The 13,985-nt window shown below is 39.7% G+C and overlaps 1 protein-coding gene across 11 annotated transcripts in view; it reads right to left on the minus strand.

The window, feature by feature from the left end:
• C1H9orf85 (chromosome 1 C9orf85 homolog) overlaps positions 1-13,985 on the minus strand; it is a 176,868-nt gene that overhangs the window by 114,125 nt on the left and 48,758 nt on the right. Inside the window, exons 3-5 of one of the 11 annotated variants that reach the window (XM_054254914.2) lie at positions 4,919-5,032; positions 3,611-3,727; positions 714-2,624 (exon numbers count right to left, since the gene is read on the minus strand). The exons of 3 other annotated variants lie outside the window; for them this stretch is intronic. In XM_054254914.2, the coding sequence (XP_054110889.1) occupies positions 3,619-3,727; positions 4,919-5,032 (223 nt within the window). In that variant the 3' untranslated portion in view covers positions 714-2,624; positions 3,611-3,618. Of the gene's footprint in view, positions 1-713; positions 2,625-3,610; positions 3,728-4,145; positions 4,435-4,789; positions 4,795-4,918; positions 5,033-6,795; positions 6,967-13,985 lie in introns of those variants that run through there. 7 more of the 11 variants (XM_054254954.2, XR_013532990.1, XM_002742852.6 and 4 more) reach the window with 7 other exon arrangements.

Raw genomic sequence — 13,985 nt, forward strand, 5'->3', positions numbered from 1 at the left:
CTGCACCCCAGCCTGGGCAACACAGTGAGACTCTGTCTCAAAAAAATAAAGTAAAATAAAAAATATGGCCAGGCGCAGTGGCTCATGCCTGTAATCCCAGCACTGGGAGGCTGAGGCGGGTGCATCACCTGAGGTCAGGAGTTCAAGACCAGCCTGGTCAACATGCTGAAAGCCTGTCTCTACTAAAAATACAAAAATCAGCTGGGCATGGTGGCAGTCAGCTGTAATCCCAGCTACTTGGAAGGCTGAGGCAGGAGAATCACTTGAACCGAGGAGGTGGAGGTTGCAGTGAGCTGAGATCACACCATTACACTCCAGCCTGGAGACAAGAGTGAAACTCTGTCTCAAAAAAAATTTAAATAAATAAAATGAAAAAAAATAAAAATATTAAAAAAAGAGCTAAAACAACAACAGACCAAGCTAATTTATATTGTTTAGGAGTACAAACATGGGTAGTAGAAAAGTTAAGAAAATAATTATCAAAATTCAGAATAGTGCCAATTCTGGGAAGAAAGATGAACTTTTGCTGAGGGAGAGCCTTGCTGGGGTCTTCTGATGCTGGCAGTTTCTTCACCTAGGTATATAAATGCATGAACTTTCCTTTATAATTATTTATTAAACTATATAAATTATATGAACTTTTTCTATATGTACATTGTGTAAGAGATTAAAAGGTAAAAATGTGATGATATATTAAAAATATAAAACTGTGATGATATATAAAATTTTTTAATAGCTTCATATACTATTTAAGTTATTAATATGAAGTTATGCCTTACAGGTGCTTTTCGAAGCCTATAATAAAATATAGTCCACTATCCAGCCCAGGAGAAAGATAATAAATATTACCATTCTTATAGTAAGTGTAGCATTAAGTACTCACAATAGTCCCTTATTTGGACATCAAAGGCAACAGTCAGTCAAGATTCTTCAGCTGCATTAGGATTTTGAATTATAGTTGTTTTAGAGTCAAAAGTCCAACTTAAATTACCCACAGAAATGTGTGGCATCTCCTGTTAAAGAGGAAGCAGTTTGTCTTTCTATATCAAAGCCCATTTTGCCTTTTAGGGTAGCAGTGGTCAAATTCTGGTATGGGTAGAAGGCAGGTAGGTCACAGGGAAGTTTTGATTAATTTACAAAGATTGTGTTTCAAAGCTCTAAAGACCCATCTGATGGTGGCAGTGGCAGTGGCAGTGAAGAGTACACTGTATTTCACCAAGGGGGTCTTCCCTCTCTCTTTTTTTTAATCGATTATGTAGTTAGATAAGATCTTCCCAGTGTTGCAAGTCCAGCAACTGGATATGGATTGCTTGCAGTTTGTGCTGGAGGTGAGGGTGCTGACGACACTGGGGAAAGCTCCCCATACTAGGTCTAGCGTGGATAAATTTAACTTTCTGATCAACTTCATCTAACGCATGAAGCAATGTCTCTTGATTCTATGCATGAGTTCCTCCAGCCAGTCTAATCGGCAGTTGATTGCTTTTTGACCCTCCCATATGGTCCCAACAGATACAGTCAATGCATTGATAGCAGTTTTGAGTTTTGCAATTGACTCCTCAGCTGGGTCGAGTACCATAATCGCGTTAATAAGCTGATAGTGTGTCTTTCCCAGTTGGTTCTTGTGACTGGATTCTGAGCTTTAATTCCACCAGCCTCTCCATACCTCCCTGGGTCCCCACCCGGTACGGGCTGCGACCCAGAGTCTCTTTCCATTGGTGTGATCCTTCTACCTTCCAGGCTTTTGGTCATGGGTACCATAAAAATACAAAGAAGAATTGCTATACAATTGTTAAACATTATTATTTGAAAACACTTCTTTTGCTTTGTAACAATTAAACATAAGTGACAGGGCATTGCTTTTGAGTCATCTACTTAAGATCATTTATCAAAAGGGATATACTGAGGACCAATTTTTGAGCCTAGCAATATAACAATGTCATCTTATTTTACATGAGCTAGTTCTTATACTACCATCAATTCTGAATCTTGTTTAGTTTGGTATTAGGTAATACAGTATACACTATTTATATTGTTCATGTACAAAATTTGTCAATTTTTCTATAGCTTTTTCTGATTTCCTCATTAGGATTTCACAGTATCTTTTGGAAAATAGTCAGAAGTTGGTCAGAATTTCACATTCTTAAGTTGACTTGATTTCTTTATTTTCTTTTCGAGACAGAGTCTCACTCTGTCACCCAGGCTGGAGTGCATGGTGCCATCTTGGCTCACTGCAACCTCTGCTTCCCAGGTTCAAGCAATTCTCCTGCCTCGCCTCCCGAGTAGCTGGGATTATAGGCATGAGCCACCATGCCCAGCTAATTTTTTTGTATTTTTAGTAGAGGCGGGGTTTCACCATGTTGGCCAGGCTGATCTTGAACTCCTGACCTCAGGTGATCCACCCACCTAGGCCTCCCAAAGTGCTGGGATTACAGGCGTGAGCCACCACACCCGGCCAACTTTTAATGCAGTGATATTAATTCATTTGATGGTTTCCTTCTGTGTCTTCTAAATCAATATCAAAATCTAAATCATCATCACTTTCTTCATTTCTTCTGCAGCTTCTTCTATGGTTGGAACTTGGATTATTTTCAATATGTTCTGTTTTTTCTGATTTATTATTGAACCTATAGATGAAATAGAAAATTTCTCTTTATTTCCCACGTTTTCATTATTTAACCATGTAGATTGAAAAGACTTTTACCATTACATTTCTTGATTACAGGAACCTAATGTGTAAGTATAAAGAAAAAGATCCAGCTGGGCATGGTGGGTCACTCCTGCTATCCCAGCACTTTGGGAGGCCAAGGCAGGTGGATCACTTCAGGTCAGGGATTCAAAACCAGCCAGGCAATGTGGCAAAACTCCATCGCTACTAAAAATACAAAAGTAGCCAAGCATAGTGGTGCACACTTGTAATCCCAGCTACTTGAGAGGCTGAGACAGGAGAACCGCTTAAAGTTGGGAGGCAGAGGTTGCAGTGTGCCGAGATCATGCCATTGCATTCCAGCCTGGGTAACAAGAGCAAAACTCCATCTCAAAAAAAAAGATCCTTTAATACTAACTTGAAATCCAACCAATTATAATACTACTGTCACTACAGTAGGGTCAAAGAAATTAATACATGATGTCTATTAAAAGAAAAGTTGAGGGGCCAGGCACGGTGGCTCACACCTGTAATCCCAGCACTTTTGGAGGCCGAGGCGGGTGGATCACGAGGTCAAGAGATCGAGACCATCCTGGTCAACATGGTGAAACCCCGTCTCTACTAAAAATACAAACAATTAGCTGGGCATGGTGGCGCATGCCTGTAATCCCAGCTACTCAGGAGGCTGAGGCAGGAGAATTGCCTGAACCCAGGAGGCGGAGGTTGCGGTGACCCGAGATCGCACCATTGCACTCCAGCCTGGGTAACAAAAGCGAAACTCCAACTCAAAAAAAAAAAAAAAAAGTTGGGCTGGGTGTGGTGGCTCACACCTGTAATCCCAGCAGTTTGGGAGGCTGAAGCAGGTGGATCACCTGAGGTCAGGAGTTTGAGACCAGCCTGGCTAACATGGTGAAACGCCATTTCTACTGAAAATACAAAATACTAGCTGGTTGTGGTGGTGTGTACCTGTAATCTCAGCAGGCTGAGGCAGGAGAATCCCTTGAACCCAGGAGGCGAAGGTTGCAGTGAACTGATATTTTGCACCATTGCACTCCAAATTGGGGAACAAAAGTGAAACTCCCTCTGGGGGAAAAAAAAAGAAAAGGAAAGTTGGCCAGTGGTGGCTCATGCCTGTAATCCTAGCACTTTGTGAGGCTGAGGCAGGTGGATCATGAGGTCAGCAGTTCGAGACCAGTCTAGCCAACACAGTGAAACTCGTCTCTACTAAAAATACAAAACATAAGCCAGGTGTGGTGGTGTGTGCCTGTAATCCCAGCTACTCAGGAGACTGAGGCAGGAGAATCCCATAAACCTGGAAGGCGTTAAATTGTAGTGAGCCAAGATCACATCATTGCACTCCAGCCCAGGCAACAGAGCGAGACTCTGTCTCAAAAAAAATAAATAAATGAAATAAAAGAAATAAATAAAAGGTTGTTAAATAATGTGTAATTCTTTGGAATGAATGTGAATCTCACAAATATTTTATTTTCTTAAAAAATATAAAGTTTTGCCGGGCGCAGTGGCTCATGCCTATAATCCCAGCACTTTGGGAGGCCGAGGAGGGTGGATCATGAGGTCAAGAGATCGAGACCATCCTGGTCAACAAGATGAAATCCCGTCTCTACTAAAAATACAAAAAAATACAAAAATTAGCTGGGCATGGTGGTGCGCGCCTGTAGTCCCAGCTACCCGGGAGGCTGAGGCAGGAGAATCACCTGAACCCAGGAGGCGGAGGTTGCAGTGAGCTGAGATCGTGCCATTGCACTCCAGTCTGGGTAACAACAGCGAAACTCCGTCTCAAAAAAAGGAAAAAAAAGTATAAAGTTTCACTTTTATTGTCATGATAGAAAAATAATTTCAAAAGTCTATATTAAGCTGGGCGTGGTGGCTCACCCCTGTAATCCCAGCACTTTAAGAAGCTGAGGCAGGCAGATCACCTGAGGTCAGGAGTTCTAGACCAGCCTGACTAACATGGAGACACCCCATCTCTACTAAAAATACAAAATTAGCTGGGCATGGTGGTGCGCCTGTAATCCCAGGTATTTGGGTGGCTGAGGCAGGAGAATCGCTTGAACCTGGGAGGAGGAGGTTGCGGTGGGCCGAGATTGTGCCACCATACTTCAACCTGGGCAAAAAGAGCAAAACTCCATCTCAAAAAAAAAAGTCTATATTAGTTTGACATACAACTTAAGTCTAAGTGTTATGGACCATCTCTTAAAAGAAATGTATGTATCAATCACTAAGAAAAATTTAAACATAAAAGGAAACACTCACGGAATAACAATGTCTTCCTTCTTTCCACATTTTGCACAAACTTCAAGTTCATAGGCACATGGTCTACATATTATGTGATAAGAATCCTTCACTGTCTTTTGTAAACATTTAACACTAAAAAATAAGATGTTAATTTATTTATATTTATTTCAGACTTATTTGATAAACTAAGAGGATGTCTCTAAATGTATAGTTAAAAAGCCTAAAAATAAAAACTAAATTTCAATTTCCGGTATTTATCTTATATTACTCTAAATTAATTATATTGCATTTCTAGATAACAGTTTACAGCTGCAGAATAAAACTACTGGATATTTATTTACTCTTAAAAAATTTTAAAGTGTCATTAAAAATGCGTTAAAACAAGATCAATATACAAAACTCAACTGTATTTCTACATACTATCAATAAACAATCTAAAAATGAATAAAGGAATAAATTCAATTAAAAAAGTGCAAGACCAACACACTGAAAATTACAAAACATCACTGAAACAAACTAAAGACCTGACTATATGGAAAGATATCCCATATTTTATATGAAAATACTTAATACTGAAGGCCGGGCGCAGTGGCTCATGCCTGTTGAAGCAGGAACAGCTGAGAGAAACAGACCTCTTGGACACTGAACCAGGAAGGAAGAGGTTATTTATTTATTTTGGCTGGAAGCAAGGCGACATGTTTCTCTAACAGCCAAGCTCATCTAACAAAGAGAAGCTCTGCCTTCATATAGGCTTACAACTCTAGATATTACACATGAAAGGGTCTTGGTTGATGGAGGAGTAGTGGGGTGGGGGTTTGATCTTGTTTAAGTAAAAACAATGCCTTCCGAAGATTCCCCCATTTAATGCCTGCCATCTATAGGAAGGCGATTTATGAGGCACCAGTGGGCTAGCCTTTTCTTCTATTGAAATGCAGTGTGGAAGTCAAGGGGGAGGTGATCTTTGATGCTTGGGTCTCCTTCTTCACTGCAATTCCAGCAGTTTGGGAGGTCAAGGCAGGTGGATCACCTGAGGTTAGGAATTTGAGACCAGCCTGGCCAACATGGTGAAACCCCATCTCTACTAAAAATACAAAAATTAGCTGGATGTGGTGGCATGTCTGGGATATGTGCCACTGTATTCCAGCCTGGATGACAGAGTGAGACTCTGCCTCAAAAAAAAAAAAAGACTTAATATTGAGAATATAGCAATACTCCCCAAACTGATCTACAGATTCAACGAACTCTCTATAAAAATTCCAGCTGGCTTTTTTTGCAGAAATTGGCAAGCTAATTCTAAAGTTTATACAGTAGTTCTACCGACCCAGTATAACCAAAACGATCTTAAAAAGAAACAATAAAATGGGAATGTTCACATACACTGACTTCAAAACACACTACAAACCTACAGTAACCTGGACTGTATGCTACTGACATAAAAATAAACAAGTATAGATCATCAGAATAGAATTGGGAGTGTAAAGGCAAAATAGTGGAAATATATTATGGATTTATAGAATATATAAAAGTAAAATGTATAACAACAATAATACAAAATTGGCAGGGAGAAATTGAAAGTATATTATTATAAAGATTGTGAGGTACCTACTCTGTATGAACATTATCAACAAAATGACCATTTTATAACAATCTGTACCACAAGAGCAACACATTCTCTTCAAGTATACTGAACATTCTCTAAGACCATATTCTGGGCCATAAAGCCAACTTCAACCTCTTTGAATAAGAAAAAAACCCTGAAATTTTTTTTTTTTTTTTTGAGACGGAGTTTTGCTCTTGTTACCCAGGCTAGAGTGCAGTGGCATGACCTCGGCTCACCGCAACGTCCGTCTCCTAGGTTCAGGCTATTCTCCTGCCTCGGCCTCCTAAGTAGCTGGGATTACAGGCGCGCACCAGCATTCCCAGCTAATTTGTTTGTATTTTTAGTAAAGACGGGGTTTCACCATGTTGACCAGGATGGTCTCGATCTCTTGACCTCGTGATCCACCCACCTCGGCCTCCCGAAGTGCTGGGACTACAGGCTTGAGCCACCGCGCCCGGCAAAAACCCTGAAATTTATATAAAGTATATATCATCCTGCCACAGTGAAATTAACAAAACATCAGTAACAGAAAATATCTGGAAAATGCTCAAATATTTAGAAACTAAATAAAACACTTCTAAATAACCCACAGATCAAAGAGGAATTCACAAAAAAAAGAAAATATTTTGACTGAATGACAATGAAAATACAACATCAAAATTTACAAAATGTAATTAAAGAAGTCCTTGGGAAATTTATCTTAATATATGATGATAAATTATATTAAACAAAAAAGTTATCTAAACTACCTTTAGAAAACAGAACAGTAAATTAACATTTATTTGTTAAGCTATATTGGTATGTTTGTTTTAGCATTCCAGAAAGATTCACTTAATTACTATGCAATAAAAAATTTTAATTTTAATTCCATTAGAATACACGTGTCAAAGGTGTGTGAACCAGAACAACTCCATGTTGAATAGAGGCTGGGTAAAATGAGGCTGAGACCCATTGGGTTGCATTCCCAGATGATTAAGGCATTCTAAGTCACAGGATGAGATAGCAGGTTGGCACAAGATAGAGGTCAAAAAGGCCTTGTTGATAAAACAGGTTGAAGTGAGGAAGCCGGCCAGAACCCACTGAAACCAAGATGGCAACAAGAGTGACCTACTGTTGCCCTCATAGCTATACTCTCACCAGCACTGTGACAGTTTAGAAATGCCATGGCAATGTCAGGAAGTTACCCTGTAAGGTTTAAAAGGGGAGACATGAATAATTCACCTCTTGTTTAGCATAAAATCAAAAAATAACCATAATAATGAGCGACCAGCAACCCGTGGGGATGCTTTGCCTATGGAGTAGCCTTTCTTTATTCGTTTACTTACTTTTTGCTTTTTTTTTTTTTATGAGCTGGAGGCTCCCTCTGTCACCCAGGCTAGAGGCAAGTGGTGCGATCTTGGCTCACCATAACCTCTGCTTCCCAGGTTCAAGTCTTTGTCCTGCCTCAGCCTCCAAAGTAGCTGGGATTTCAGGTGCTTGCCACCATACCTGCCTAATTTTTTTTATTTTTGTAGAGATGAGGTTTCAACATATCGGCCAGGCTGGTCTCCAACTCCTGACCCCAGGTGATCCACCCTCCTCAGCCTCCCAAAGTGTTGGGATTACAGGTACGAGCCACCACGCCCAGCTGCTTTACTTTCTTAATAAACTTGCTTGGACTTTAAGGACTCACACTGAATTCTTTCTTGTTTTGTTTCTTTTTCTTTTTTTTTTTTGAGACGGAGTTTCGCTCTTGTTACCCAGGCTGGAGTGCAATGGCGCAATCTTGGCTCACTGCAACCTCCGCCTTCTGGGTTCAAGCAATTCTCTTGCCTCAGCCTCCTGAGTAGCTGGAATTATAGGCGCGCGTCACCATGCCCAGCTAATTTTTGTATTTTTAGTAGAGACAGGGTTTCACCTTGTTAACCAGGATGGTCTCGATCTCTTGACCTTGTGATCCACCTGCCTTGGCCTCCCAAAGTGCTGGGATTACAGGCATGAGCCACCGCGCCCAGCCTACTGAATTCTTTCTTACATGAAATCCAAGAACTCTCTCTACAGGTGTGGATCAGGACTGCTTTCCAGTAACACATGGATAAAGTTAAATAGCTCAAATGGATTAGGAGTATTTCCACAATACTTTCTGACTTCTATTTTTAGAGTTTTAAAACAATGTTGAAAAAGGTCTCTCTTGATTATGATCATCGGAGGCCTTAATGAAATTATGTTTTCATTTCTTTGAATATTTCATATTAGAAACCCCTGGGGTAAACAAACCCTATATTCAAACTGCTAATGCAGGGATAAAACAGTATTCACAGAACTGTTAGTGTTAAAATTTACATGTAAAATAAGCTTAAAATGGGATGCCTTGTTTTGAAATCTGCAGTCAAAAGATACTGATTTGACATTCTCCAGCCCAACTAGAGACCCAAGAACAGTGATTCCTTAAGAGTCAAACACCCGTATAGCTTCTTAAAATGCAAACTCCCTGGCTCAAATATCTCAGGGATGGGTCCCAAGAATCCTTAAACATTTTTAGAAATTCTTATGCTACAACCATTTGAAACCTTTTGACCTACATCCAAGTAACACTGCTTTGGTATTCAAGTGGTGGTTTTTCAGTGTTCTTAATTGCTGGTAGACATTATAATGGAAAATTTGGAGAACAGAATGCATTCTATTGCTGAAAACAATTACGCTCTTTTCAAATTTAAATCCCTTCCAAAAATGAGTTCGGTTTCATTTAAGATAGTGGCTGTTAGTACAAAAACACCTATGTTAGAGCAAGGCAAGGATACACATACATACTTAAAAGTGACATTTTCCTCTTTGTAAATGTTTGTGATTGTTTCTGGGAATTGTGTGTATTCCACACAGAAATGAAAAGAAGGCAAAACTATCATTATTTTAACATCTCTGAGGTAAAAATTGTAAAAATGTTTGTGAAAATGTAAAGTATAAAAATTTTATTTCTGTACGACCAGAACTTTACAACTTTCTAGTTTCTCTGTCACAAGAATGGGATCTTAGTGTGCCTTCTCTTTCAAAACTCTTATCCAGGCTTCTTACCCTCAGGTGAGTAGACTGAGAGGAGACTTCCGAAAGTTTAAGCTTTTTTTTTTCTCCCACCTAAAAACTACATTTTTATCTATCCAAAGAATCTTGATCTTATGTATGATAAATTTTAGATGTTATTTTAGTGATAAGAGATATGCACTCCAAGTTGTCACAAAACTTATACAGTATTTTGAAACATCTTAAAAAACATTTATAAATTCTCCAATCACTCCTGAGTATTTTCTCTACTAAGGTTCACAGTGTAGAAAACTAAAATATTTCATCCCAAAATATGCTTCTCTGGCATATTTTGAGATGGCTGTTTAGAGAGCCTGCAAACACAAACACCTGAAAAACACAAACAAAGCTGTCTTTTGTGAGGGTGATTTGCACCTGCAGAGGAAATAAAGTGAAGTAAACAACAGATATAAACAGGCTTTCTCTAAAGCCTGCCCTTGTCCGGATCTAGGAAAGATTAACTCAGCTCTAAAACTGTAAAGCCCTGACAAAAACATTTGCCAGAGGCCCTGCAGGGCTACTACCTGTGAGGTTTCATCTGCATAACAAGACTGCCTTTGCTAGCCAGGTTCCTCCTCTTCTCCCCCACTCATAACTGCTTTGCCACAATCTGAGCCCTGACTCCCATTCTTTCTGTAACATCAAGATTACATAAAAATGTTAACTAACTTGGCCTTTGCATTTCTTTTTTGACTCGTATGACTCCAATGTACATGTGTGCACATAATAAAATTTGTATGCCCTTTTCCCTTGTTAATCTAGGTATTATGTTTGTTTTATAGACCCAAGACATCAAATCATAGGGGGGAAAAAAAATGAAACCTCCCTAAAATGGTAAGGAAAAATTTTAAATTCAACTAAATATGAATTTTTCCAAATTTCCCTCAAAAATGGCTATATTGTATTTCATGAGTCCATAGGTAAGAAAACTTTAGAAATGTCAAAATAATGATAGTTTTGCCTTCTTTTCATTTCTCTATGGAATACACATGTTAAAAGAAAAACTTCAGCCTAATTACATTTAAAGGAGTTTAATTGGGCAATGAATGATTCACAAATCAGACAGCCCCTAGAATCACAGCAGATTTAGAGACACTCCAGGTCTCCCGGCCAACACAATGTTTTATATTGTATGATTAAACATACCAACATCTGGAAAGCATCTTTGAAGGAAGTAAAATTTCTCTTCTACCTTCTTACAGTTTCAGTTTGGGACTGACATAAAATAGATTATTACTTGCTAGAAATAAAAGACTTTACTTCATTACAAGTCTCTGACACTGCCTTCATTTCCTGGTTATTACACTTTAACCTTTAACATAATTCAGCTCGTGCTGTAGTACTTTCATGTATGTGATGACGAGGTACTTTCCTAAACAATGAGCCACAGTACTCCACCCTTAGTGTACAAAACAGAAACACAACATTGCTGAAGTTTCATAAAGTCCTATTTTCCTGCAATGGCTCTAAGTAATCCGTACTCAACATAGCAAGATCATAAAACTTTACTATGAGATTACATGATATGCCACTTAGAGAATGCTTTTAAGGAAACAATATCCCCAAATTCTAAGTACCTTAAGTATAAGAGGTTACTACACAATTCACTTCCTTGTGTCCTAGATTATGTGTTTGAAAGCAAATGAAGAGGTTATACTACACTGTCTTATTGCAGTAGTCAAGTAGATTACAATAATTCTTAATTTTATTTTTTGAGAGGGTCTCACTCTATTGCCCAGGCTGGAGTACAGCAGTATAGTCACAGCTTACTGCAGCTTCAACTTCCCAGGCTTAAGCAATCCTCCCACCTAGGCCCCCAGAGTAGTTGGAGCTGCAGAAGCATGTCGCTAGCCCAGCTAATTTTTTCTGTTTTTTGTAGTGACAGGATCTCACTATGTTGCCCAAGTTGGTCTAACACTTTTGGGCTCAAGGGATCATACAGCCTCGGCCTCCCAAAGTACTGAGATTACAGTCAATAATTCATAAAGGGTACAAAATATTTACCTCTGACCAACTGTGGTTTAGGAAAAATAAAAAATAAATATTATTCAATATTTTGGAGCAGAAAACTTTAAATCAAAGCATGAACTGGAGTGTTCATGAAATGGAGAGCCATTGATAGAAGTAATAAAAGCTCTCTACTACTTTCTTTAAAGGCAGTAAGACCATGGTGTGGGCAAGAATAAAGCCACAGTTTATAATGATCACAAACTACAGTGTAATACAATGAACTATCAATGACTAAAACTCCACTCTGGGACATTTTAATACTCCTGGAATGTGATAACACAATTTTCAAATCACTAATTAACCCTCAGAGCCTCAGCCTATTAAAAAGGAAGGCTGGAGGCCAGGCACAGTGGTTCACACCTGTAAATCCCAGCACTTTGGGAGGCTGAGGTGGGCAAATCACCTGAGGTCTGGAGTTCGAGACCAGCCTGACCAACATGGAGAAACCCTGTCTTTACTAAAAATACAACATTCGCTGGGAGTAGTGACACATTCTTGTAATCTTAGCTACTCAGGAGGCTGAGGTAGGAGAACTGCTTGAACCCAGGGGGCGGAGGTTGTGGTGAGCCGAGATCTTGACATTGCACTCCAGCCTGGGCAACAAGAGCAAAACTCCGTCTCAAAAAAAAAGCTGGAACTGAAAAGTACGACAAAAATGGCCAATGTGTATTGCCACACGCTGGTGGTACACATGAAGGGACAGACAGATAAGCAGAATATGGCCGGGTGGGGTGGCTTGTGCCTGTAATCCCAGCACTTTGTGGCGGATCACTTAAGGTTAGGAGTTTGGGACTAGCCTGGCCAACATGATGAAACTCCATATCTACTAAAAAGACAAAAATTAGCCAGGCATGGTGGTGGACACCTGTATTCCCAGTTACTCGGGAGGCTGAGGCAGAGGTTGCAGTGAGCCGAGTTCGCGCCACTGTACTCCAGCCTGGGTTATACTCTGTCTCAAAAAAACAAAAACAAAAAAGATCTGTAGAATATAACTGTTTACTTTTGTTTGATAAAAGAACAAAAATAAGGCCGGGCGCGGTGGCTCATGCCTGTAATCCCAGCACTTTGGGAGGCCAAGGCGGGTGGATCACGAGGTCAACAGATCGAGACCATCCTGGTCAACAAGGTGAAACCCCATCTCTACTAAAAGTACAAAAATTAGCTGGGCATGGTAGTGCACGCCTGTAGTCCCAGCTACTCGGGAGGCTGAGATAGGAGAATTGCTTGAACCCAGAAGGCAGAGGTTGCAGTGAGCCGAGATCGTGCCATTGCACTCCAGTCTGGGTAACAAGAGCGAAACTCCGTCTCAAAAAAAAAAAAAAAAAAAAAGAACAATAATAATAATAATAATAACCCAGTTTTTTAAACCTAGAAATCCAAACTCTAAGCCAACTTTCCAAGTTTTTTTTTTTTTTTTTTGAGACGGAGTTTTGCTCTTGTTATCCAGGCTGGAGTGCAATGGTGCGATCTCGGCTCACCGCAACCTCCGCCTCCTGGGTTCAGGCAATTCTCCTGCCTCAGCCTCCTGAGTAGCTGGGATTACAGGCACGCACCACCGTGCCCAGCTAATTTTCTGTATCTTTAGTAGAGATGGGGTTTCACCATGTTGACCAGGTTGGTCTCGATCTCTTGACCTCGTGATCCACCCGCCTTGGCCTCCCAAAGTGCTGGGATTACAGGCTTGAGCCACCGCGCCCAGCCTCCAACTTTCCAAGTTTTATTTTCTCTTCATTTAGTGTATATTCAAAATAGACCAAAAGCTCCTTTTGATAGGCAACTTTGATCACTGTTCTTGGATCACCAAAAGTTACAAAATAAGAAAGAAAAAGTAACAAGAGCAAATGAATGAAGAAATGATAATTTATGTGGAAACAAGAAACAGGACATATAAAGACAGCCTGGATTATCTGCATTGTTTATGAAAGGCAACAGGGGATTCTTGTTCATTTTCCCTCCATTCCCTGGTGCCCTCCTCACATGGTTTCCTATAAACATTATTTATACCATTCTTCTACCTTTAAGTCTTTTCTAGACCTCTCTCTCTTGGTTTCATTTTATTCTTCTGCAGCCTTACCTTGCATCCTTCTGCATCTCTTTCTCCTTTTACTCACATCTAGCACTTTTTGCAACCTGCCCAAGAGTTATCTGTGGAGTCTCTCTCTGCTAAGAGATGGTAAATTCCTGGGTAACACAGATTAATTCAGTATCTTCTTTAACATACAACACAGTGTCTTGTACATTAAGGATGCTATTTAAAATAACTGCAAATTGAATCGAGCTTTCTTTCTGTTGTCCTTAACAATCTTGTTTTTGCTCAGAACTTAAGAGCTCTGTTTGGAGTAATATTCCCCAATATAACTTCAACTGACTCTTCCTAGACACAATTTTGTTCTTAATACAAGTGAATTATAGTAAATT

Source organism: Callithrix jacchus, chromosome 1 (assembly GCF_049354715.1).
Source record: "Callithrix jacchus isolate 240 chromosome 1, calJac240_pri, whole genome shotgun sequence".
NCBI classification, from domain to species: Eukaryota; Metazoa; Chordata; class Mammalia; order Primates; family Cebidae; genus Callithrix; species Callithrix jacchus.